Source organism: Salmo salar, chromosome 06, assembly GCF_965601325.2.
Source record: "Salmo salar chromosome 06, fSalSal1, whole genome shotgun sequence".
Lineage (NCBI taxonomy): Eukaryota > Metazoa > Chordata > Actinopteri > Salmoniformes > Salmonidae > Salmo > Salmo salar.
This window is the reverse complement of record NC_138296.1, coordinates 78,062,976-78,087,089: the sequence shown is the minus strand read 5'-3', so window position 1 is coordinate 78,087,089 and position 24,114 is coordinate 78,062,976. Positions and strand designations below refer to the sequence as shown.

The 24,114-nt window shown below is 46.9% G+C and overlaps 1 protein-coding gene across 1 annotated transcript; it reads left to right on the top strand.

The window, feature by feature from the left end:
- The first annotated feature begins 709 nt into the window (after positions 1 to 709).
- LOC106608053 (fermitin family homolog 1) lies at positions 710 to 24,114 on the top strand. Its single transcript, XM_014205729.3, is given in 16 exon segments — positions 710 to 832; positions 9,180 to 9,338; positions 11,748 to 11,981; positions 12,526 to 12,666; positions 13,503 to 13,689; positions 13,852 to 13,954; positions 14,088 to 14,195; positions 17,516 to 17,644; positions 17,870 to 17,919; positions 18,221 to 18,452; positions 18,572 to 18,648; positions 18,740 to 18,803; positions 18,806 to 18,886; positions 19,135 to 19,259; positions 19,538 to 19,679; positions 23,367 to 24,114. Coding segments are annotated over 15 exon segments (1,998 nt in total). The 5' UTR covers positions 710 to 832; positions 9,180 to 9,187; the 3' UTR covers positions 23,541 to 24,114.

The following is a 24,114-nucleotide window of genomic DNA, read 5'->3' as shown; positions in this document are numbered from 1 at the left end:
ATGGTGAAGCGTGATTCATCACTCCAGAGAAGACATTTCCACTGCTCCAGGAGTCCAATGGCGGTGAGCTTTACACCACTCCAGCTGACGCTTGGCATTGCACATGGTAATCTTAGGCTTGTGTGTGGCTGCTCTGCCATGGAAACCCTTTTCATGAAGCTCCCGACTGACAGTTCTTGTGCTGATGTTGCTTCCAGGGGCAGTTTGGGACACGGTAGTGAGTGTTGCAATCGAGGACAGACGATTTTTACACGCTTCAGCACTCGGTGGTCCCGTTCTGTGAGCTTGTGTGGCCTGATGTAAAAAGGGCTTTAAAATAAATTTGATTGTGGCCTACCACTTCACTGAGCCTTTGTTGCTCCTAGAGGTTTCCACTTCACAATAACAGTGCTTACAGTTGACCGGGGCAGCTTTAGTAGGGCAGAAATGTGATGAACTGACTTGTTGGAAAGGTGGCATCCTTTGATGGTGCCACGTTGAAAGTCACTGAGTTCTTCAGTATCGGCCATTCTACTGCCAATGTTTGTCTATGGAGATTGCTGTGTGCTTGATTTTATACACTTGTCAGCAATGGGTGTGGGTGAAATAGCCGAATCCACTAATTTGAAGGGGTTGTGTAGTTGTTGGTAGTTTTAAGAGTAATACAGACAGCAGAACTTCATGCTACTGAGACATTTTACAAGACAAGGCTGAAACTTCTAGGCTAGCCTACTTCCTTAACTGTGTGTATGGGGCGGGTACCTGTCCTGAGCGAACGGGACAGCAGACCGCATAAGACCGCACCACACACCACAGAAAAAAAAGAGAGAAGAGGTTTCAAACTTTTATCAAGGTGAGTTTTCTAACATACCTGTGTTCTGTTACGGTTTTAGCACGAGAATAGAGATTGTAGCCTACACATGGCTGAGGTTTCGGTTGCGGCTCATTCGCAGTTGAGCCTTTGACTAGGTCAATCAGGTGAGCTAGTTCAGGGCTACAACAAAATTGTGAAACGTCTGGGGGTCCCGAGGAGGTTTGAGAAACAACTGGGCTAGTATACAATCTAGCCTATCGTTTATAATGTAAGCCTTCATTACACATTTGTTATGGCATGTGCTACTGAATTTAACCTACTCTATTATAAATCGACATATGAGTCCTTGGATATATTTTTATTCATATTTCACCATAGATGTTTCTCAGAACAGTTTTATGAGAGCTAAATACGTTTTTTGTTCCAGATTTCCTCCTGCGAATAAAAATAAGACTTATTTAATAACCAGGTTTCCAACGAAACGTTTTATGTGCGTAAAGTAGATATCGGTAAAACAAAATGTAATACAATTGTAATGACAGGCCTGATGGAAACAGAAACTTTTTCGGTAAACTTTCCAAATATGCTAGACAAGGTGGGATCTTTTTGTGTCGGTAAAATGAATTATGCTCCCACTACGACGTCGGAAAAGCATGCGGTGTATTAGGCTACAGATGAAATAAATGATTAACTTTACACGGTGGTGGAAGTGCAAGGTGATGAGCGTGGTGATCCTTTCCAATAAATATCGAAGTTCTTATTCTGGTTACATGTTAATCGATGCTTGGCAAATAAAAACTCTTGCTCGTCCATAATAATAATCTCATCATGTATAAGTGCGCAGAGCACGGGCCATTACCAGTGGGCACACTCGCTATATAACGCAACATTTTTTGGTGAGAAAACCATCAGTATAGTTGAAAATGGGATGAAAATCAATTTAACTTGTATTTTGTAGTTGGTACGTGGGTATTTTATGTGCCCAATGTCATCGCGCACAACCTTTTACCGGCAACAAGTACATTTGATGAAACATCTCTGGAGGGAAAATGCGCATATGTTTTATGCAGATTTTAAAATATGTCGACAACTGCATGGAAACCAAACTATTGGTGCTAAGCAAACATGAAATCTGGGTTAAATATTAATGTGGTATATTTGCGAAGTACACTGTATATCATAACTATGCAGCATCTTGGTTTAAAAAAAAACTTGGTCGACCAAGTCGTCTGTTTTTTCAACCAATTGATTTGTCGACATTTTAAAACTTGTATTTTCCCATATATAAGTTGAGTTTCTACATTTTGTTACGTTACAGTCTGCGTTAACACTACAATGTAGAGCACTTTGAATTGAAGAAACTGCTGTATACAGTGCATTCAGAAAGTATTCAGACCCCTTGACTTTTCCAATTTTTTTTACTCTACAGCCTTACTCTAATTGAATAGTTTTTTTCGCTCATCAATCTACACAATATATCATAATGACAAAGCAAAAACAGGTAGATTGTTTTGCAAATTTATGATAAAAAACAGAAATCACATTTACATAAATATTCTGACCCTTTACGCAGTACTTTGTTGAAGCATGTAAGGCAGTGGTTTACAGCCTTGAGTCTTCTTGTGTATGATGCTACAAGCTTGGCACACCTGTGTTTTGGGAGTTTCTCCCATTCTTCTCTGCAGATCCTCGCAAGCTATGTCAGATTAGATGGGGAGCATCGCTGCACAGCTATTTTCAGGTCTCTCCAGAAATGTTTGATTGGACACTCAAAGACATTCAGAGACTTGTCCCAAAGCCACTCCTGCGTTGTCTTGGCTGTGTGCTTAGGGTCATTGTCCTGTTGGAAGGTGAACCTTCACCCCAGTTTGAGGTCCTGAGCACTCTGGAGTAGGTTTTCGTCAAGGATCTCTCTGTACTTTGCTCCGTTCGTCTTTCCCTCGATCCTGACTAGTCTCCCAATCCCTGCCGCTGAAAAACATTCCCACAGCATAATGCTGCCACCACCATGTTTCACTGTAGGGATGGTGTCAGGTTTCCTCCAGACGTGACGCTTGGCATTCAGGCCAAAGAGTTCAATGTTGGTTTCATCAGACCAGAGAATCTTGTTTCTCATGGTCTGAGAGTCTTTAGGTGCCTTTTGGCAAACTCCAAGCGGGCTGTCATGTGCCTTTTACTGAGGAGTGGCTTCAGTCTAGCCACTCTACCATAAAGGCCTGACTGGTGGAGTGCTGCAGAGATGTTTGCCCTTCTGGAAGGTTTCTCCCATCTCCACAGAGGAACTCTGGAGCTCTTTCAGATTGACCATTGGGTTCTTGGTCACCTCCCTGACCAAGGCCCTTACCCCCCGATTGCTCAGTTTGGCAGGGCGGCCAGCTCTAGGAGGAGCCTTGGTGGTTCCAAACGTCATCCATTTAAGAATGATGGAGGCCATTGTGTTCTTGGGGACCTTCAATGCTGCAGACATTTTTTGGTACCCTTCCCCAGATCTGTGCCTCGACACAGTCCTGTCTTGGAGCTCTACAGACAATTCCTTCGACCTCATGGCTTGGTTTTTCCTCTGACATGCACTCTTAACTGTCGGACCTTATATAGACAGGTGTGTGCCTTTCCAAATCATATCCAATCAATTGAATTTACCACAGGTGGACTCCAATCAAGTAGTAGAAACATCTCAAGGATGATCAATGGAAACAGGATGCACCTGAGCTCAATTTCGAGTCTCATAGCAAAGGGTCTGAATAAAATGTCTAAAAACCTGTTTCTGCTTTGTCATTATGGGGTATTGTGTGTAGATTGATGGGGGGGAAATGTATTTAATCAATTTTAGAATACGGCTGTAACGTAACAACATTTCCAAAAGGGGAAAGGGTCTGTCACAGCTGTCTAGGACCAGTGGAGATGTGGAATCAGGAGCAGGAGACAGAGGGCCGGAGCAACTGTGTTTTAATAATATTCGTAACACGCAATAGCCGTAGGGCACCAGGGCGCGTGGCGAAGTCTGCCAGGGGAAAAACACCTTCCCAAAATAAGCGCACTGGAAACAAAAAGCGCACGGGGCGCAGCCCGGCAATAATAATCGACAATAACAATTTACAATCACAACTGTCCTGAGTGGACAATAAACAATCCCGCACGAGAACCCCAACTGAAAATACACACTAAATAACCCCCCACTAATGACAAACACAAAACAGGTGCGAGATAGACAGACAGACAGACAAAACCAAAAGACACAGAAACAACGATCGGTGGCAGCTAATAGGCCGGCGACGACGACCGCCGAGCGCCGCCCGACCGAGGAGGGGGCGCCACCTTCGTTAGATACTGTGACAGTACCCCTCCCCTGAGCCGCGCGCCGACGCCAGCCTCGGGGACGGCCCGGAGGGCGAGGCGCCGGCCGATCCGGACGGCGACGGTGGAATTCTTGTAGCATAGGTGGATCTAGAATGTCCGCCGCCGGAACCCAGCACCTCTCCTCCGGACCGTACCCCTCCCAGTCCACGAGGTACTGCAGGCCCCCGACCCGACGTCGGGAGTCCAGGATGGCTCGGACTGTGTACGCCGGGGCCCCCCCGATGTCCAGAGGGGGCGGGGGGACCTCCAGCACCTCATCGTCCTGCAGTGGACCAGCTACCACCGGCCTGAGGAGAGACACATGAAACGAGGGGTTAATACGGTAATATGAAGGGAGTTGTAACCTGTAACACACCTCGTTTATCCTCCTCAGGACTTTGAACGGCCCCACAAACCGCGGACCCAGCTTCCGGCAGGGCAGGCGGAGAGGCAGGTTCCGGGTCGAGAGCCAGACTCTGTCCCCCGGATTATACACCGGGGCGTCACTGCGGTAGCGGTCAGCGCTCTCCTTGTGACGTTCACCAGCCCTCCTTAGGCACTCCTGGACACCATTCCAGGTCTCCTGAGAGCGCTTCACCCATGCCTCCACCGCAGGAGCCTCCGTCTGGCTCTGTTGCCATGGCACCAGGACCGGCTGATACCCCAATGCCACCTGGAAGGGTGATAGGTTGGTAGAGGAGTGGCGCTGAGAGTTCTGGGCCATCTCGGCCCATGGCACGAACTGCGCCCACTCCCCTGGCCGGTCCCGGCAATACGACCGCAGGAACCTGCCCACATCCTGGTTAATGCGCTCCACCTGCCCATTACTCTCGGGGTGGAACCCCGAGGTCAAGCTGACCGAGGCCCCCAGCCTCTCCATAAACGATCTCCACACCCTGGACGTGAACTGGGGACCCCGATCAGATACGATGTCCTCGGGCACCCCATAGTGCCGGAAGACATGGGTGAACAGGGCCTCCGCGGTTTGCAGGGCCGTAGGAAGACCGGGCAAAGGGAGCAGACGGCAGGACTTAGAGAACCAGTCCACAACGACCAGGATCGCCGTATTCCCCTGGGACGGCGGGAGATCCGTGAGGAAATCCACAGAGAGGTGAGACCAAGGCCGCTGTGGAACGGGGAGGGGCTGTAATTTCCCTCGAGGCAGGTGCCTAGGAGCCTTGCACTGAGCGCATACCGAACAGGAAGAGACATAACGCCGAACATCCTCAGCCAAGGTGGGCCACCAGTACCTTCCCTTCAGGCCCCGCACTGTCCGTTCCACCCCAGGATGACCCGAGGAGGGTAGAGCGTGGGACCATCGGATCAGGCGATCGCGAACACCAAGCGGAACGTATTTCAGGCCCACGGGACATTGAGGAGGAGTGGGTTCTGACCGACCCGCCCGCACGATGTCCGCATCCACCTCCCATACCACCGGTGCCACCAGACAGGAGGCGGGGAGTATGGGAGTGGGATCGATGGTCCGCTCCTCGGTGTCGTAGAGACGCGACAGTGCGTCAGCCTTCCGGTTCCGGGAACCTGGAATGTACGAGAGGGTAAAGTGAAACCTCGTAAAAAACATGGCCCACCTTGCCTGACGGGGATTAAGCCTCCTCGCTGCCCGAATATACTCCAGGTTACGGTGGTCGGTCCAGATGAGAAAAGGGTGACGTGCCCCCTCAAGCCAATGTCTCCACACCGTCAAAGCCCTGACCACGGCTAACAGCTCCCGGTCCCCCACATCATAGTTGCGCTCCGCCGGGCTCAGCTTCTTAGAAAAGAAGGCACATGGGCGGAGCTTCGGAGGAACGCCCGAGCGCTGCGATAGCACAGCTCCTACCCCAGCCTCGGACGCGTCCACCTCCACTATGAATGGCAAGGAGGGGTCCGGATGCGCCAGGACAGGTGCATTGGTAAACAGAACCTTCAGACAATGGAAAGCTCTGTCCGCCTCTGCTGACCATCGTAGCCGCACCGGCCACCCCTTCATCAGTGAGGTAATGGGAGCCGCCACCTGGCCAAAACCCCGGATAAACCTCCGATAATAATTAGCGAACCCCAAGAACCGCTGCACCTCCTTCACAGTGGTTGGGGTTGGCCAATTACGCACAGCCGTCACGCGGTCACACTCCACCTCTACCCCCGAGGTGGAAATGCAATATCCTAGAAATGAGACGGCTCGTTTGAAGAACTCGCATTTCTCAGCCTTGACGTATAGGTTATGCTCCAGCAGCCGCCCAAGCACTTTACGCACGAGGGACACATGCTCGGCGCGTGTGGCGGAGCAAATCAGGATGTCATCGATGTACACCACCACACCCTGCCCGAGCATGTCCCGAAGGACCTCGTCCACAAAGGATTGGAAGACAGCGGGAGCGTTCTTTAACCCATACGGCATGACGAGGTACTCATAATGGCCCGATGTGGTACTAAATGCGGTTTTCCACTCGTCTGCATCTCGGATACGCACCAGGTTATATGCGCTCCTGAGATCTAATTTCGTGAAGAAGCGCGCCCCGTGAAATGACTCCACTGCCGTAGCAATGAGAGGTAGTGGGTAACTGAAACCCACTGTGATAGCATTTAGACCTCTATAGTCAATGCACGGGCGCAGACCTCCCTCCTTCTTCTTCACGAAAAAAAACTCGAGGAGACGGGGGACTTAGATGGCCGAATGTATCCCTGTCTCAAGGACTCAGTGACGTATGTATCCATAGCCACTGTCTCCTCCTGAGACAGAGGATACACGTGACTCCTAGGAAGAACCGCGTCGGCCTGGAGGTTTATCGCACAATCCCCTCGTCGATGGGGGGGTAATAGAGTCGCCTTCGTCTTACTGAAGGCGATAGCCAAATCGGCATACTCTGAGGGAATGTGCACGGTGGAGACTTGGTCTGGACTCTCCACCGTAGTCGCACCGATGGAAACTCCTATGCACCTACCTGAGCACTCCCTCGACCACCCCGTAAGAGCCCTCTGTCTCCACGAAATCTGCGGGTTGTGCGTGGCTAGCCAGGGGATTCCCAGTACCACCGGAAACGCTGGGGAGTCAATGAGGAACAGGCTGATACGCTCCTCATGACCCCCCCACGTCTGCATAACCAGTGGCACTGTGACCTCGGCTACTTGGCCTGACCCTAGCGGTCGACTATCTAGGGCGTGCACAGGGAAGGGGTGGTCCAGCTGAACCAGGGGAATCCCTAGCCTCTTCGCTAACCCACGGTCCATAAAACTCCCAGCTGCACCTGAATCGACTAGTGCCTTATACTGGAAGTGAGGGGAAAAATCAGGAAAACAAACAGAGGTGTACATGTGGTCGACAGGGGGCTCTGGGTGTGGCTGGTGCGGACTCACCTGGGGGTTCGAAGTAGTGCTCTGCCTGCCCTCCGAACTCCCGGGGGGACCACTCCAGCACCGGTCCACAGTGTGTCCTCTGCGTCCACATCGGGTGCAGGAGAGACCCCCCCCTCCGGTCCTCCTTGACGCAGTCCCCCCTATCTCCATGGGCTGTGGAGCGGGGGGACTGGGAGGCGGAACGAACAGGCCCCGACTGGAACGTCCCCGGGAAGCCAGCAGGTTGTCCAGTCTAATGGACAAATCCACCAGTTGGTCTAGGGTGGAGGCGTTGTCCCTACAGGCCAGCTCCCGGCGGACGTCCTCGCGAAGGCTACACCTATAGTGGTCTATCAAGGCCCGCTCGTTCCACCCCGATCCAGCGGCGAGTGTCCGGAATTCTAGGGCGAAATCCTGAGCGCTCCTCGTCTCCTGTCTCAAGTGGAATAGCCGCTCACCCGCCGCCCTGCCCTCCGGGGGATGATCGAAAACCGCCCGGAAGCGGCGGGTGAACTCAGGGTAGTCGCCCCGAGCCGAGTCTGGGCCATCCTAGACCGCATTGGCCCATTCCAGGGCTCGACCCGTGAGACAGGAGACGAGGACGCTCACCCTCTCTTCGTCGGAAGGGGGGGGGGCGGACGGTCGCCAGGTATAGTTCCAATTGGAGCAAGAACCCCTTGCACCCAGCGGCCGTCCCATCGAACTCCCGGGGAGGAGTAATCCGGATACCACCGGCGACCGCTTCAGGGGGTGTGTGTAGGGGCGCAGGGTGAGGGACCGGAGCTGGTCCAGCTGGGGAAGCACCTCTCTCCCAGTTCTCCAACCGGGCCAACACCTGGTCCATGGCCGAGCCTAGGCGGTGGAGGAGGCTGGCGTGTTGAGAGACCTGCTCAGCCATGGACGGCGCTTCTGCTCCTGCTGACTCCATATTGGGTGCGGGATTCTGTCACGGCTGTCTAGGACCAGTGGAGATGTGGAATCAGGAGCAGGAGACAGAGGGCCGGAGCAACTGTGTTTTAATAATATTCGTAACACGCAATAGCCGTAGGGCACCAGGCGCGTGGCGAAGTCTGCCAGGGGAAAAACACCTTCCCAAAATAAGCGCACTGGAAACAAAAAGCGCACGGGGCGCAGCCCGGCAATAATAATCGACAATAACAATTTACAATCACAACTGTCCTGAGTGGACAATAAACAATCCCGCACGAGAACCCCAACTGAAAATACACACTAAATAACCCCCCACTAATGACAAACACAAAACAGGTGCGAGATAGACAGACAGACAGACAAAACCAAAAGACACAGAAACAACGATCGGTGGCAGCTAATAGGCCGGCGACGACGACCGCCGAGCGCCGCTCGACCGAGGAGGGGCGCCACCTTCGTTAGATACTGTGACAGGGTCTGAATACTTTCTGAAAGCACTGTATATAGTAGATTTTTTTTCACGTATGTTGTGTCTATATATGGAAAAATACACATTTAAAAAATTCAACCAATCGATGAACAGACAACTTTTGGTTGACCAAGATTTGTTTTAGTTGGGGACAGCCCTACTATATAGAGAATAGGGTGCTATATATATTTTAGTCAGTTAGTACTGCAGATGAGACTGAACATGCCATTTCGCTGACCTGTCTCTTCAGTCAACACTTTTCACAAATACAATTGTTAATAAGTCCTCTATCTCTCACCTAAACTCCCTGCCCTCCAGGCAGGGTCATGATAAACACGGCAGAGTATGGCAACATGTCGTGGGAGCTGTCAGTCCAGGTGGACCAGAGAGATGGAGATGAGGGTATGAGGTTTAAATTCAGAGTCAAGGGAGACCTGCACATTGGAGGACTCATGCTCAAACTGGTGGAGAAGATCAGTAAGTCTCTCTCTCTTTCATTCTCTCTTCCAACCCTCTCTGTCTCTCTCTCTCTCTCTGTCTCCCCCTCTCTCAGACACAGTACTAGCCTGGAGAACACACCCTTGTTTGCCCTACATTCATCTATAGTGCTGAGTAGTATTGTTCTCCCACAATGCTTCAGTACCACAGCCAGAGGGGCTGAAGTCCACCACTTTATCGCATGTTTAATCACCTGGGAGAAATCTCGACACCCTATTCTCTGTGTAGTGCGCTACCTTTGACAGTTATTACGTCTACAATATGAGTGTCCTACATGGAGAATAGGTTGTGATTTAAGACACACCCTGTCTTCATTCAGGAGGATTAGACACTATGGAATTCCCCTAGTGTAAGACAGTATGAAAGTGACCTAAGCCTTGGTTTATTTCACATAGATACAAGGAGGTAAGGGGGTGTATGACAACATGTACTTTATATGACTAAGCCATATACAGTTGAAGTCGGAAGTTTACATACACCTTAGCCAAATACATTTAAACTCAGTTTTTCACAATTCCTGACATTTAATCCTAGTAAAAATTCCCTGTCTTAGGTCAGTTAGGATCACCACTTTATTTTAAGAATGTGAAATGTGAGAATAATAGTAGAGAGAATGATTTATTTCAGCTTTTATTTCTTTCATCACATTCCCAGTGGGTCAGAAGTTTACATACACTCAATTAGTATTTGGTAGCATTGCCTTTAAATTGTTTAACTTGGGTCAAACGTTTTGGGTAGCCTTCCACAGCTGGTGTAACTGAGTCAGGTTTGCAGGCCTCCTTGCTTGCACACGCATTTTCAGTTCTGCCCACACATTTTCTATAGGATTGAGGTCAGGGCTTTGTGATGGCCACTCCAATACCTTGACTTTGTTGGCCATAAGCCATTTTGCCACAACTTTGGAAGTATGCTTGGGGTCATTGTCCATTTGGAAGACCCATTTGCGACCAAACTTTAACTTCCTGACTGATGTCTTGAGATGTTGCTTTAATATATCCACATCATTTTCTTCCTCATTTCCATTTCCTTCCTCATGATGCCATCTATTTTGTGAAGTGCACCAGTCCCTCCTGCAGCAAAGCACCCCCACAACATGATGCTGCCACCCCCGTGCTTCACGGTTGGGATGGTGTTCTTTGGCTTGCAAGCCTCCCCCTTTTTCCTCCAAACATAACGATGGTCATTATGGCCAAACAGTTCTATTTTTGTTTCATCAGGCCAGAGGACATTTCTCCAAAAAGTATGATCTTTGTCCCCATGTGCAGTTGCAAACTGTAGTCTGGCTTTTTTATGGCAGTTTTGGAGCAGTGGCTTCTTCCTTGCTGAGCGGCCTTTCAGGTTATGTCGATATAGGACTCGTTTTACTGTGGATATAGATACTTTTGTACCTGTTTCCTCCAGCATCTTCACAAGGTCCTTTGCTATTGTTCTGGGATTGATTTGCACTTTTCTCACCAAAGTACGTTCATCTCTATGAGACAGAACGCATCTCCTTCCTGAGCGGTATGACTGCTCCTTGGTCCCATGGTGTTTACACTTGCATGCTATTGTTTGTACAGATAAATGTGGTACCCTTAGGTGTTTGGAAATTGCTCCCAAGGATGAACTAGACTTGTGGAGGTCTACAAGTTTTCTTCTGAGGTCTTGGCTGATTTATTTAGATTTTCCCATGATGTCAAGCAAAGAGGCACTAAGTTTGAAGGTAGCCATTGAAATACATCCACAGGTACACCTCCAATTGACTCAAATTCTGTCAATTAGCCTATCAGAAGCTTCTAAAGCCTTGACATCATTTTCTGGAATTTTCCAAGCTGTTTAAAGGCACAGTCAACTTAGTGTATGTAAACTTCTGACCCACTGGAATTGTGATACAGGGAAATATAAGTGAAATAATCTGTCTGTAAACAATTGTTGGAAAAATGTCATGCACAAAGTAGATGTCCTAACCGACTTGCCAAAACTATAGTTTGTTAACAAGAAAGTGGTTGAAAACGGGTTTTAATGACTCCAACCTAAGTGTATGTACACTTCCAACCTCAATGGTCAGTCATCAGACTGGAGCGGCACAGCGGGGGTCTGGGTTTAGCCATGATAATGCCACAACATGATGTCATTCACAATCATCAAGCCTAACCCCTCTGCTTCCTGTGAGGACTTTTTATGCCTGTTGCAGGTGGTTTGTTTGGAGTGAACTTTTGCACAGAAGATTTCTTGTATAGTTAGAAACCTACATATAATCCATGGTGAAATTGTCAAGTTATTAGATGAGAGAATATCGGTTTTAATTGAGGATAATACATTCAGCTGTACATGTTTAATGGCAATGTTTGTGCCTTAAACCATAAATCCTCTCTTTCTCTCTTTCCCCCATCTCCATCTCTCCGTCAGAGGCCCCTCAGGACTGGTCAGACCATGCTCTGTGGTGGGAGCAGAGGAGCTGTTGGCTGCTGAAGACCCACTGGACCCTGGACAAGTATGGTGTCCAGACAGACGCTGACCTACGATACACTCCCCAGCACAAACCCCTGTGCCTGCAGCTGCCCAACATGAAAACGGTCAAACTCACCGTCAGCTACTCTGCCGTCGTCTTCAAGACCGTCGTAAAGATCTGCAGAGCACTCAGTGAGTACCCTACCCGGGTATGAGGCCCTATCCTCACCCCCTAGCCCCTAGTCCCTAAGCACTAGTCCCTTTGCACTAGTGTACTGTAGATCTGAAAGGATTGGATCAGTGTTTAATATAGTCGAGTTCCCATTACTGATTGGTGGCAAGGAAAATGTTTGTCATATTGTTTATACTTCTCCAGGCTTCTCACATCTTCACCGGGACTGAGGGGTGTAGGGGCTAGGACCTAATGGTTAGGGATTTAAATCTAGGTAAAAGGATTTGGGGTTTAGGGGTCTAAGGAAGTGATTCTCAAACCTCTCTTTGGAGACAGCCGGCCCTTCCATGCATTTATCTATTCCAGAGCCAGCACACCTTATTCAACTTGTTAACTAATCATCAAGCCCTTGAATAGATGAATTGGGTGAGCTAGTTCAGCTCTACAACAAAATTGGGAAACGTCTGGGGGTCCCCGAGGATACATTTGAGAACCACTGGTCTAGGGGCTAGGGTGTAGGGTTTAGAGGCAGGAACTCTCCTTGACGTCCTCTCTCTCCTCTAGACATCAGGAGGCCAGAGGAGCTGTCCCTGCTGAAGCCTCCAGATGACCTGCCCAAGAAGAAGAAGATGAAGAAAGACAAGAACCCAGCGCTGGAAGAAATCTTAGACATGGACATCTTCAATGGAGGCTCTGGGGGAACAGGTGAGAGAAGCAGAGTTAGAATCATGTGTTAATCATGTTATTAGACATGGATATTTTCAGTAGACGGTCAGATTCTTCCCGTCTGTTTTCATGTAAAGACTTTTCAACCAAGTTAGCCATATCCTAGGTGACTGCCTGTTTCTGCTTTACCCAACCCCATTGTTGTTGTCTCTCTGTCAATATACCTTTATTGAATTACAGAAACCATCAGGCCCTCAGGCTAAGTTATCCGCATGGTGAAGTTAGCCTGGCGTAAACTTTCCTCATATCTCGAAGTTCATCTTCAATCATGCTGTGAAGGGATTTCATTCATCACCATGGCAACACAGTCAAGGTTTAGAACCTCAGGCTAACTCAAAGTGGATCATTTCTGACTTGTATGTCTCACACCACCAGACTCAGCCCACATGGTGGCTTCTGTAGACTTCTGAAACAATCTAAGAAGGAATGGACAATGGATAATTCTGAGGATCTAAAAGAATAGAGCGATCATGACGGATATCTGAAAGAATAGTACAGTACGCTGCAATGTTCTCAAGGCTGAAACGCAGACACACGCACTTTCTGAGTCTGTTTGATTAGCTACAGTATAGAGCAGCTGACTGATTCCAACTCATAAAATCAGCCTCATTTTGACTGTAGTTCTGAACAATTTCAAAGGAGTATAACAAATGAAGACCGGCCCATTTCTCCCATAATGCTGCTGGTCCAGGATCAGGTCCCCTTGATATAATCTTATTCGTTATGATCTAAAAGGCAGAACTGATTCTAGATCAGCACTCTCATTATGAATATGGTCCCTGAACTGTGTCTCCTCCTCCACCTGACCCCTCCAGGCAGTCCCTTGTACAGTAAGACCATGGTGCCCACTTATGACCCAGAGAACGGGACTCCAGCCTCGGCCACCAGCTTATGGTTTGGGGACAACCCCCTGACCTCCAGCCAGCCCAACCTGCCCCCTGCAGAGCTGGCCAAGATGTACCAGCAGTTGTCCATGGTGGACAAAGCCATCATCAACGCAGGGTAAGAGTTACTCAGAAACAAAAACCTTGAGATGAACCAGACTATGGCTGTACAGGTAGAAGAGTTACTAGTTGTTGGCTTTGCTATGCTGGAGGGCAGTTCTCTGTTTCTTCCCTGAACACTTCCTGGTTTACTGTGATAGGCTGCTGATGTGATTGACAGGTGGCTGGACTCCTCCCGCTCCTTGATGGAACAGGGCATCGGAGAACATGACAGACTGCAGCTACGCTTCAAATACCACTGCTTCTTCGACCTCAACCCAAAGGTAACACTAACCCCTAACCTTAAACCTAAGGGAGTGTTTGAATAACACTGAACCTCAACCCGAAGGTGAGACTAACTAACCATAACACCACCTCTAACCATAACATTGACTGATTTATTGATGTGTGTTTCAGTATGATGCTGTGAGGATAACCCAGCTGTATGAACAGGCTCGCTGGTCCATCCTACTGGAGGAGATCAACTGCACTGAGGAGGAGATGCTCATGTTCGCCTCCTTACAGGTACACACACATACACGCGCGTGCGCACACACCCACACACTATTATCCATCTGGTTTGGTGTCTCAGTCCCAAAGGAGGCATGATGGGAAAGAGGACAATCCCACAGGAGGCAGTCTGGTTATCCTCCTGAACTCCTCTGGGTGAGAAAATATAAATTACATAAAAGTATTAAGTGAAAAACATATTGAATTTTAACTGTTCTTCATCTCTGACCGATTTATTCTCAACTGATCTATAAAAATGATTAAATCCCTGAGATGGTTATTGCTCTCAACTGCATAGTTACTGGAATCACAAGGCTCTCTCTGTCTTCTCCCAGTCTTGTGTCATCGTCTGGCCTCAAGTGTTGAACTAAAAACTGTTTCTGGGTTCAGACCTGCCTTTTACACAGCTAAAGACTGGGTATATTTAGGTTTTCAAACTTGTCTTATCTACCGTGTATTGTAGTCTTATCTACCGTGTATTGTAGTCTTATCTACCGTGTATTGTAGTCTTATCTACCGTGTATTGTAGTCTTATCTACCGTGTATTGTAGTCTTATCTACCGTGTATTGTAGTCTTATCTACCGTGTATTGTAGTCTTATCTACCGTGTATTGTTGTAACGGTCGTCGTACATCATGGACCAAGGCGCAGCGGGTTGAGTGCTCATCTTAACTTTAATAGAACACGTAACAAACAAAACAAGAAAACGATCGAACGAACAGTATTGCAGGCTAACACACAGCAGTACAACAACAACTTCCCACAAAGGGACAGGTGAAAACAGGGCTATTTAAGTATGACTCTCAATCAGCAACAACGATGGACAGCTGTTCCTGATTGAGAGCCATACCAGGCCAACAAAGAAATACACAACATAGAAAAACATAGAAATACAAAACAAGAACTTTATCCAAAAACCCCGGAACACATAAATCAAACACCCCTCCTACATAAATACATATCCCATTAAACCCCGAACCACATAAAACAAATACCCCCTGCCACGTCCTGACAAAACTACAATAACCAATAACCCCTTATACTGGTCAGGACGTGACAGTACCCCCCCCCCAAAGGTGCAGACCCCGGATGCACCTCACAAAACTAAACACAAAATAAACCCCCCAAACTAAAGGGAGGGAAGGGAGGGTGGCTGCCGTCACCGACGGTTCCCGTGCTACACCCCCCCCCCCCCCCCCCAATCCTCCTACTGTGGAGGTGGCTCAGGCTCTGGCCTTAGTCCACCACCTAACCTGTCCACCCCTGCTGAATACCTCTGGCTGAGGCACGTTGCTGTAGACCTCGGGCTGAAGCACTTCGCTGTAGACCTCAGGCAGAAGGACGATTCTGGGAGCTCCGGACTGTAGAGCGTCTCACTCGGTTCCGGACTGTAGGCCGTCTCACTCGCTTCCGGACTGTGGGCCGTCTCACTCGCTTCCGGACTGTGGGCCGTCTCTGGACGGGGCACTGTCGTCGGACGCTCTGGACGGGGCACTGTCGTCGGACGCTCTGGACGGGGACTGCGCACTGAAAGCCTGATGCGTGGGGCTGGTAGTGGAGGTACCAGACTGGATACACGCACCCCGAGGCTAGTGCGGGGAGCAGGAACAGGACGAGTTGGACTGGGCTGACGCACTGGAGGCCTGTTACGTGGGGCTGGTACTGGAGATGCCAGACTGGATACACGCACCCCAAGGCTAGTGCGAGGAGCAGGAACAGGACGAGTTGGACTGGGCTGACGCACTGGAGGCCTGTTACGTGGGGCTGGTACTGGAGATGCCAGACGGAAACACGCACCTCAAGGCTAGTGCGGGGAGCAGGAACAGGACGAGTTGGACTGGGCTGACGCACTGGAAGCCTGGTGCGTGGTGCTGGCTTTGGATATGCCAGACTGGGTACACGCACCTCAGGACCAGTGCGAGGAGCAGGAGTAGGACGAGCTGGACTGGGCTGACGCACTGGAGGCCTGGTGCGTGGGCCTGGTACTATCTTCACCAGATGGCTAGCACGCACCTCAGGACAAGTATGGAGAGCTGACTCAGGTGACATCAATCATAGTTTTCTCCTCCAATTTTCCCATCAACTCCTTTACAGTCTCTGCTTCGCTCACCTCCAATTTCACCCCGACTGGCTCTGGTTCCATCCTCGGCTCCACCGATCTGTCCGTGTGCCCCCCAATTTTTTTTATTGGGGCTGCCTCTCATGCATCCTACGTTGGGCCCGCTCTTCGCTCCACTTTCGCCGTTCCTCCCTCGCTGTCTCCACCTGTTTCCATGGCAGGGTCTTGTCCCCTGCCATTACCTCCTCCCATGTCCAAAATGCCCGCCACTCCCTTCTCTCCCTGGCCCAGGATCCTTCCTCTTCCTGGGCCCGCTGCTTGGTCCGTTGGTGGTGGGAAGTTCTGTAACGGTTGTCGTACATCATGGACCAAGGCGCAGCGGGATGAGTGCTCATCTTAACTTTAATAGAACACGTAACAAACAAAACAAGAAAACGATCGAACGAACAGTGTTGCAGGCTAACACACAGCAGTACAACAACAACTTCCCACAAAGGGACAGGTGAAAACAGGGCTACTTAAGTATGACTCTTGATCAGCAACAACAATGTACAGCTGTTCCTGATTGAGAGCCATACCAGGCCAACAAAGAAATACACAATATAGAAAAACATAGAAATACAAAACAAGAACATTATCCAAAAACCCCGGAACACATAAATCAAACACCCCTCTTACATAAATACATATCCCATTAAACCCCGAACCACATAAAACAAATACCCCCTGCCACGTCCTGACCAAACTACAATAACCAATAACCCCTTATACTGGTCAGGACGTGACAATTGTATTCTTATCTACTGTGTATTGTATTCTTATCTAGCGTTTATTGTATTCTTATCTACTGTGTATTGTATTCTTATCTACTGTGTATTGTATTCTTATCTACTGTGTATTGTATTTTTATCTACTGTGTATTGTATTATTATCTACTGTTTATTGTATTCTTATCTACGGTTTATTGTATTCTTATCTACTGTTTATTGTACTCTTATTTACTGTGTATTGTATTCTTATCTACTGTTTATTGTATTCTTATCTACTGTTTATTGTACTCTTATCTACTGTGTATTGTATTCTTATCTGCTGTGTATTGTATTCTTATCTACTATATATTGTATTCTTATCTACTATGTATTGTACTCTTATTTACTGTGTATTGTATTCTTATCTACTGTTTATTGTACAATCTCCTGTTGCTGTTAGTATGATATATCCCCCAATTCCCATCATTATGTGATGATTATTAATGATTATGTTAATATTGTTTCAGTATCACATATGTAAGATGACCATGTCCACGGAACCTCTGGACTTCTCCAATGAACCGGAGATAGATGAAGTAGAGGCTGCCTTATCCAATCTAGAGGTCACACTTGGAGGAAAAACAGACAGAATATTGGTAAGTGGAGTTTTTATTAATATAAACGATTCATATTCTTTACATACAGTATAAATGATAAACAAGTGTGTATGTTTTCAACAGTTTCAGAGGGTGCAACACCTGTATTTAAGCAAGGGTTGATGGGTTGTCTGCTTCGATTGCATGTCTCAACATGATGATGTCACTAAGTCACAGGATAATTGACAGTTGCCTCACCTCCCCCCCCCCCCCCTCCCCCTCCAGGAAGACATCACAGACGTTCCAAAGCTGGCAGACTCCCTTAAGCTGTTCAGGTGAATCCTAAAGGCCCCTGTATATGGCCAGAAACACACATTAATAGGGTACTGTATACTGTAACTCTATCTGTGTAACAAATGGAAACATGGGTTTTAGAAACCTAGAATGGTAAGTCGTAAAGTAAAATGCCATTACACTTTACAGAAGGAAAGGTTAATATGCTACACTGTAGATAGTCCATGACACAGACAGTTCACACAGCAACGTGCAACAGTGTGACTGTGTGGGGACACAACCTGTTCACATTTTTTCCTCAAATCGTTTTTATTTATTTTTTGGTTTTGTTTCGTACGCCAGGCCTAAAAGGTTGGCATTGCGTTCATATAAGGAGTACTGGTTCGTGTTTAAAGACACCACCATCTCCTACTACAAGAACAAAGAGACAGCTAGTGGAGAACCCATAGAACAGCTGCATCTCAGAGGATGTGAGGTGGTCCCTGACGTCAACGTGACGGACAAGAAGTTTGGCATCAAGCTGCTGCTCCCAGTGGCTGATGGGATGAGTGAGGTCTACATCCTCTGTGACAACGTAAGATGCAATTTGTTATTGAACCAAATTATTATCATATTTTTTTGGGGGGGGGGCACCAAGAACATGACTCCATTGTTCCCCTTACATATTGTGATGATATTCCTGTTTTTATCCAGGAGACGCAGTATGCCAAGTGGAAGGCAGCGTGTACTCTGGCCTCCAAGGGCAAGACCATGGCTTACAGCTCCTACAGGTCACACGTTCTTACTTAATCCTTCCCATGCCTTACCACATTAATAGGGTTCTGACTGTAAACTGACTAGGAGAAACTGGGATTGGTCTAGGTCGGAGGTGAAGAACATCCAGTCGTTCCTGCAGATGAAGAGTCTGGCGCCCCCCCTGGTCAGTCTGCTCCAGACCTGGACGCCATGGAGATAAACGCTGAGTGCTTTGTCTCTCCTAGATACACCAAGAGGTACAAGACTAAACAGGTGGGGGTCTATCTGCAATATAGGGTGATGATCAATCAAACATGATTCAGTGTTTGTGAGCCACAGACAGGGAGAGGATGTCATCAGAGCTCTCCAGTGGTTTTATAATCTCAGACGGACAATAATCTGTCGACGTCCAGATCATTCTATTCCATTCTCTTACCCTCTCAGTATTTGTTAAAGGACTGACATAATGTCTGTGTAAAGTAGCCTAAATGTCCCTGTTCTGACTCCTGTCTGCTGTCCAGCTGACAGCGAGGATCCTGGAGGCCCATCAGAACATTGCCAGTCTCTCTCTCAATGAAGCTAAAATGCGCTTCATCCATGCCTGGCAGTCCCTGGCTGAGTTTGGTATCAAATACTACATTGTCAGGTACGTAAATGTGACCGACCAGGTTCAAACACCTCAAGGCTGTGTTAGCCTGCTGAGATAACGCCTTAGCCTTAGGCGTTAGCTCAGCGAGCTAATGTAAATCTTCAGGTCCCAGGTAAAGTTACTTATCACACAATCATGGTGTGTGTGTGTGTGTGTGTGTGTGTGTGTGTGTGTGTGTGTGTGTGTGTGTGTGTGTGTGTGTGTGTGTGTGTGTGTGTGTGTGTGTGTGTGTGTGTGTGTGTGTGTGTGTGTGTGTGTGTGTGTGTTCGTTCCAGGTTCCGAGGCAGTAAGAAGAATGAGCTGATGGGTATCTCCTATAACCGTCTGATCCGTATTGACATGTCCACTGGCCTGCCTGTCACCACCTGGAGATTCGCCAACATGAAACAGTGGAATGTCAACTGGGAGATCAGACAGGTAAATGGCTCTAGATTGATTGATTGATTGCTTTTTACAGATTAGAAAGCAAGGATAAAAGTTGTCTTTGTAATAAGAGAAACCATTTTTTTACTGAAAATATACTTAGCCTTGCAAAAGTATTCAGACCCCTTAGATGTATTCACATTTTATTTTGTTACAAAGTGGGATTAAAATTAATTTGATTGTCATTTTTTTCCAACAATCTACTTAAAATACTCTGTAATCTCAAAGTGGAAGAGAAAATGAAGAACTAAAATATAGATGTTGTGTAATCATTCAGCCCCTCTGTTCAGGCAAGCCTAAATTAGTTAAAAATGACATGGACTCACTCTGTGTTAAATAATAGGAGTTGACTTTTTTATGATTAACTCTTCCACTTGTCCCCCATACATACAACATCTCTAAGGTCCCTCAGGCAAGTTTTGAATTTCAAGCACAGATTCAATTACAAAGACCATGGAGCTTTTCGAAAGCCTCATAAAGAAGGGCAGTGATTTGTAGATGGGTGACAATAACAAATCAGACATTGAATATCTCTTTAAGCATTATGGTCAAGTTAATAATTATGTTGTGGATTATACATAAACCACCCAGACACATCAAAGATACAGTTGTTCTTCTGAATTGAGCTGCAGGACAGGAAGGAAACTGCTCAGGGATGTTAGCATGAGGCCATTGGTGATTTTAAAACAGTTACAGAGTTCAATGGCCATAATGGAAGAAAACAGAGGATGGATTAACAACATTGTAGTGAATCCACCAGAGTGAAAAGAAGAATACAAATATACAGAATAAAAATATTCCAAAACATGCATATTGTCTACAACAAGGCACTAAAGAAATACTGCAACAAAAAAACATGGCAAAGCCTTATATTTGGGGCAAATCCAACACAACACATCACTGAGTAATTGCCTCCTTATTTTCAAGCATGGTGGTGGATGCATCATGATATGGGTATGCTTGACATTGGCAAATACTGGGGAATTCTTCAGGATAAAAATAAATGGAATGGAGCTAAGCACAGGCAAAATCCTAGAGGAAAACCTGCTTCAGTCTGCTTTACACCAGACACTGGGAGAGGAATTCACCTTTTAGCAGGATAATAACCTACAACACAAGGCCAAAACAACACTGGAGTTGTTTACCAAGAAGCCAGTGAATGTTCCTGAGTGGCCGAGTTACAGTTTGGACTTAAATCTGCTTGTAAATCTGGCAAGACTGGAAATTGGTGTCTAGCCATGGTCCCAAACATCTTGACAGAGCTTGAAGAATTATGAATCTACAGTCGTGGCCAAAAGTTTTGAGAATGACCCAAATATTACATTTCACAAAGTTTGCTGCTTCAGTGTCTTTAGATATTTTTGTCAGATGTTACTATGGAATACTGAAGTATAATTACAAGCATTTCTTAAGTGTCAAAGGCTTTTATTGACAATTACATGAAGTTGATGCAGAGTCAATATTTGCAGTGTTGACCCTTCTTTTTAAAGACCTCTGCAATCCGCCCTGGCATGCTGTCAATTAACTTCTGGGCCACATCCTGACTGATGGCAGCCCATTCTTGCATAATCAATGCTTGGAGTTTGTCAGAATTTGTGGGTTTTTGTTTGTCCACCCGCCTCTTGAGGATTGACCACAAGTTCTCAATGTGATTAAGGTCTGGGGAGTTTCCTGGCCATTCAACCAAAATATCGATGTTTTGATCCCCAAACCACTTAGTTATCACTTTTGCCTTATGGCAAGGTGCTCCATCATGCTGTAAAAGGCATTATTCGTCACCAAACTGTTCCTGGATGGTTGGGAGAAGTTGCTCTCGGAGGATGTGTTGGTACCATTCTGACCATAGTAAGATGTTATTTTCTATGGTAGAGTAGTACAGGGCGTGACAGGGGGTGTTTTGTGTTTTTCTATGTTTTTTGGGGGGGGATGATCTCCAATTAGAGGCAGCTGGTCCTCGTTGTCTCTAATTGGAGATCATACTTAAGTAGGTTTTTTTTTCACCTGTGTTTGTGGGTAGTTGTCTTCTGTTTAGTTTATGTACCTGACAGAACTGTGCGCTTTCGTTTTCGCTTTGTTAATTTTTCTTTAGTGTTCTGAGTTAAAATAAATATTCATCATGAGCAATCAACACGTTGCGCTTTGGTCCCCTCTCTACGACAGCTGTTACACCCACACATGAATGGTCTCAGCATGCTTTAGTGTTGGCATGACAGAGGACTGATGGTAGCGCTCACCTTGTCTTCTCCGGACAAGCTTTTTTTCCAGATGCCCCAAACAATCGGAAAGGGGATTCATCAGAGAAAATGACTTTACCCCAGTCCTCAGCAGTCCAATCCCTGTACCTTTTGCAGAATATCAGTCTGTCCCTGATGTTTTTCCTGGAGAGAAGTGGCTTCTTTGCCCCTCCTTCTTCACACCAGGCCATCCTCCCAAGTCTTCGCTTTACTGTGAATGCAGATGCACTCACACCTGCCTGCTGCCATTCCTGAGCAAGCTCTGTACTGTTGGTGCCCTGATCCCGCAGCTGAATCAACTTTAGGAGACGGTCCTGGCGCTTGCTGGACTTTCTTGGGCGCCCTGAAGCCTTCTTCACAACAATTGAACCTCTCTCCTTGAAGTTCTTGATGATCCGATAAATGGTTGATCTTACTGGCAGCAATATCCTTGCCTGTGAAGCCCTTTTTATGCAAAGCAATGATGATGGCACGTGTTTCCTTGTGTAACCAATGTGAAATGGCTAGTTAGTTAGCGGTGGTGCGCGCTAATAGCGTTTCAATCGGGTGACGTCCCTCGCTCTGAGACCTGAAGTAGTTGTTCCCCTTGCTCTGCAAGGGCCGTGGCTTTTGTGGCGCGATGGGTAACGATGCTTCGTGGGTGTCAGTTGTTGATGTGTGCAGAGGGTCCCTGGTTTAAGCCCAGGTTGGGGTGAGGAGAGGGACGGAAGCTATACTGTTATACTTGCAGGTAACCATGATTGACAGAGGAAGAACAATGATTCCAAGCACCACCCTCCTTTTGAAGCTTCCAGTCTGTTATTTGAACTCAATCAGCATGACAGAGTGATCTCCAGCCTTGTCTTCGTCAACAATCACACCTGTGTTAACGAGAGAATCACTGACGTGATGTCGCAGGTCCTTTTGTGGCAGGGCTGAAATGCAGTGGAAATGTTTTTGGGGGATTCAGTTAATTTGCATGGCAAAGAGGGACATTGCAATTAATTGCAATTCATCTGATCACTCTTCATAACATTCTGGATTATATGCAAATTGCCATCATACAAACTGATGCAGCAGACTTTGTGAAAATGTATATTTGTGTCATTCTCAAAACTTTTGGCCACGGCTGGAGGTGTGGAAAGCTCTTAGAGACTTACCCAAGAAGACTCACAGCTGTAATCACTGCCAAAGGTGTTTCTAACATGTATCGACCCGGGGAGTTGAATACTTATGCAACGACTACATTTAATTTATATATATATATAAAATATTACAAATGTTCTTCCACTTTGACACTACAGAGTATTTTGTGTAGATTGTTGACATAAAATGACAAATATATTTTAATCCCACTTTGTAACACAATAAAATGGGAAGAAATCCAAGCGTTATGAATACTTTTGCAAGGTACTATATCTATAAAGTACATGAATCAATATTAATCCATACTGTTTAATGTCTTCAGGTGGCCATAGATTTTGACCAGAATGTGTCGATAGCCTTCTCCTGTGTGAGCTGTGACTGTAAGGTGATCCATGAATACATAGGAGGTTACATCTTCCTCTCAACACGCTCCAAAGACCAGAACGAGACACTGGATGAGGAACTCTTCCACAAACTCACTGGAGGACAGGAATGAACCCGGGACATCAGCTTTCACTTAGTGCTGCTGGCAAGAAATAATTGAAATGCATTGTTGATATGGTTTTGCAAACTACATCAATTATTTGTTCATATTGTAAATTGCAGAGAAAAGTCGAACGTCTTTGTCACTATATTTCATCCCGAGACCATCTCTACAGGATGGGTAGACCATCTCTACAGGATGGGTAGACCATCTCTACAAGGCCACTTTGTCTGACGGTTAGGCCTGGCCTACTGCTTTGATTGCATGGTCCATCTGCAGAGACAGCAATTCATTCAGCACATGGGCTGTACATCTTGTCACTTATTTGACTTTGTGTAGCCCAGTCTTTGAATTCAATGTTGTAGGCTACTTTCACAATCAATATACGTTCATTGCCCTGTTTTATACATATTACTTGTATGATGTTTTAGAATGTAACTTTTGCAATTTTATTACAAGTCCAAAATATATTTATGAGATAGTTCTGGTGGTGGTTTATTATTGTGTTGAACGAGACATTTATTTTCAGAGAAAACACTGGAGTTTCTGCTGACTGAGATGCAGTGAAATAAACTTGAGAAACATG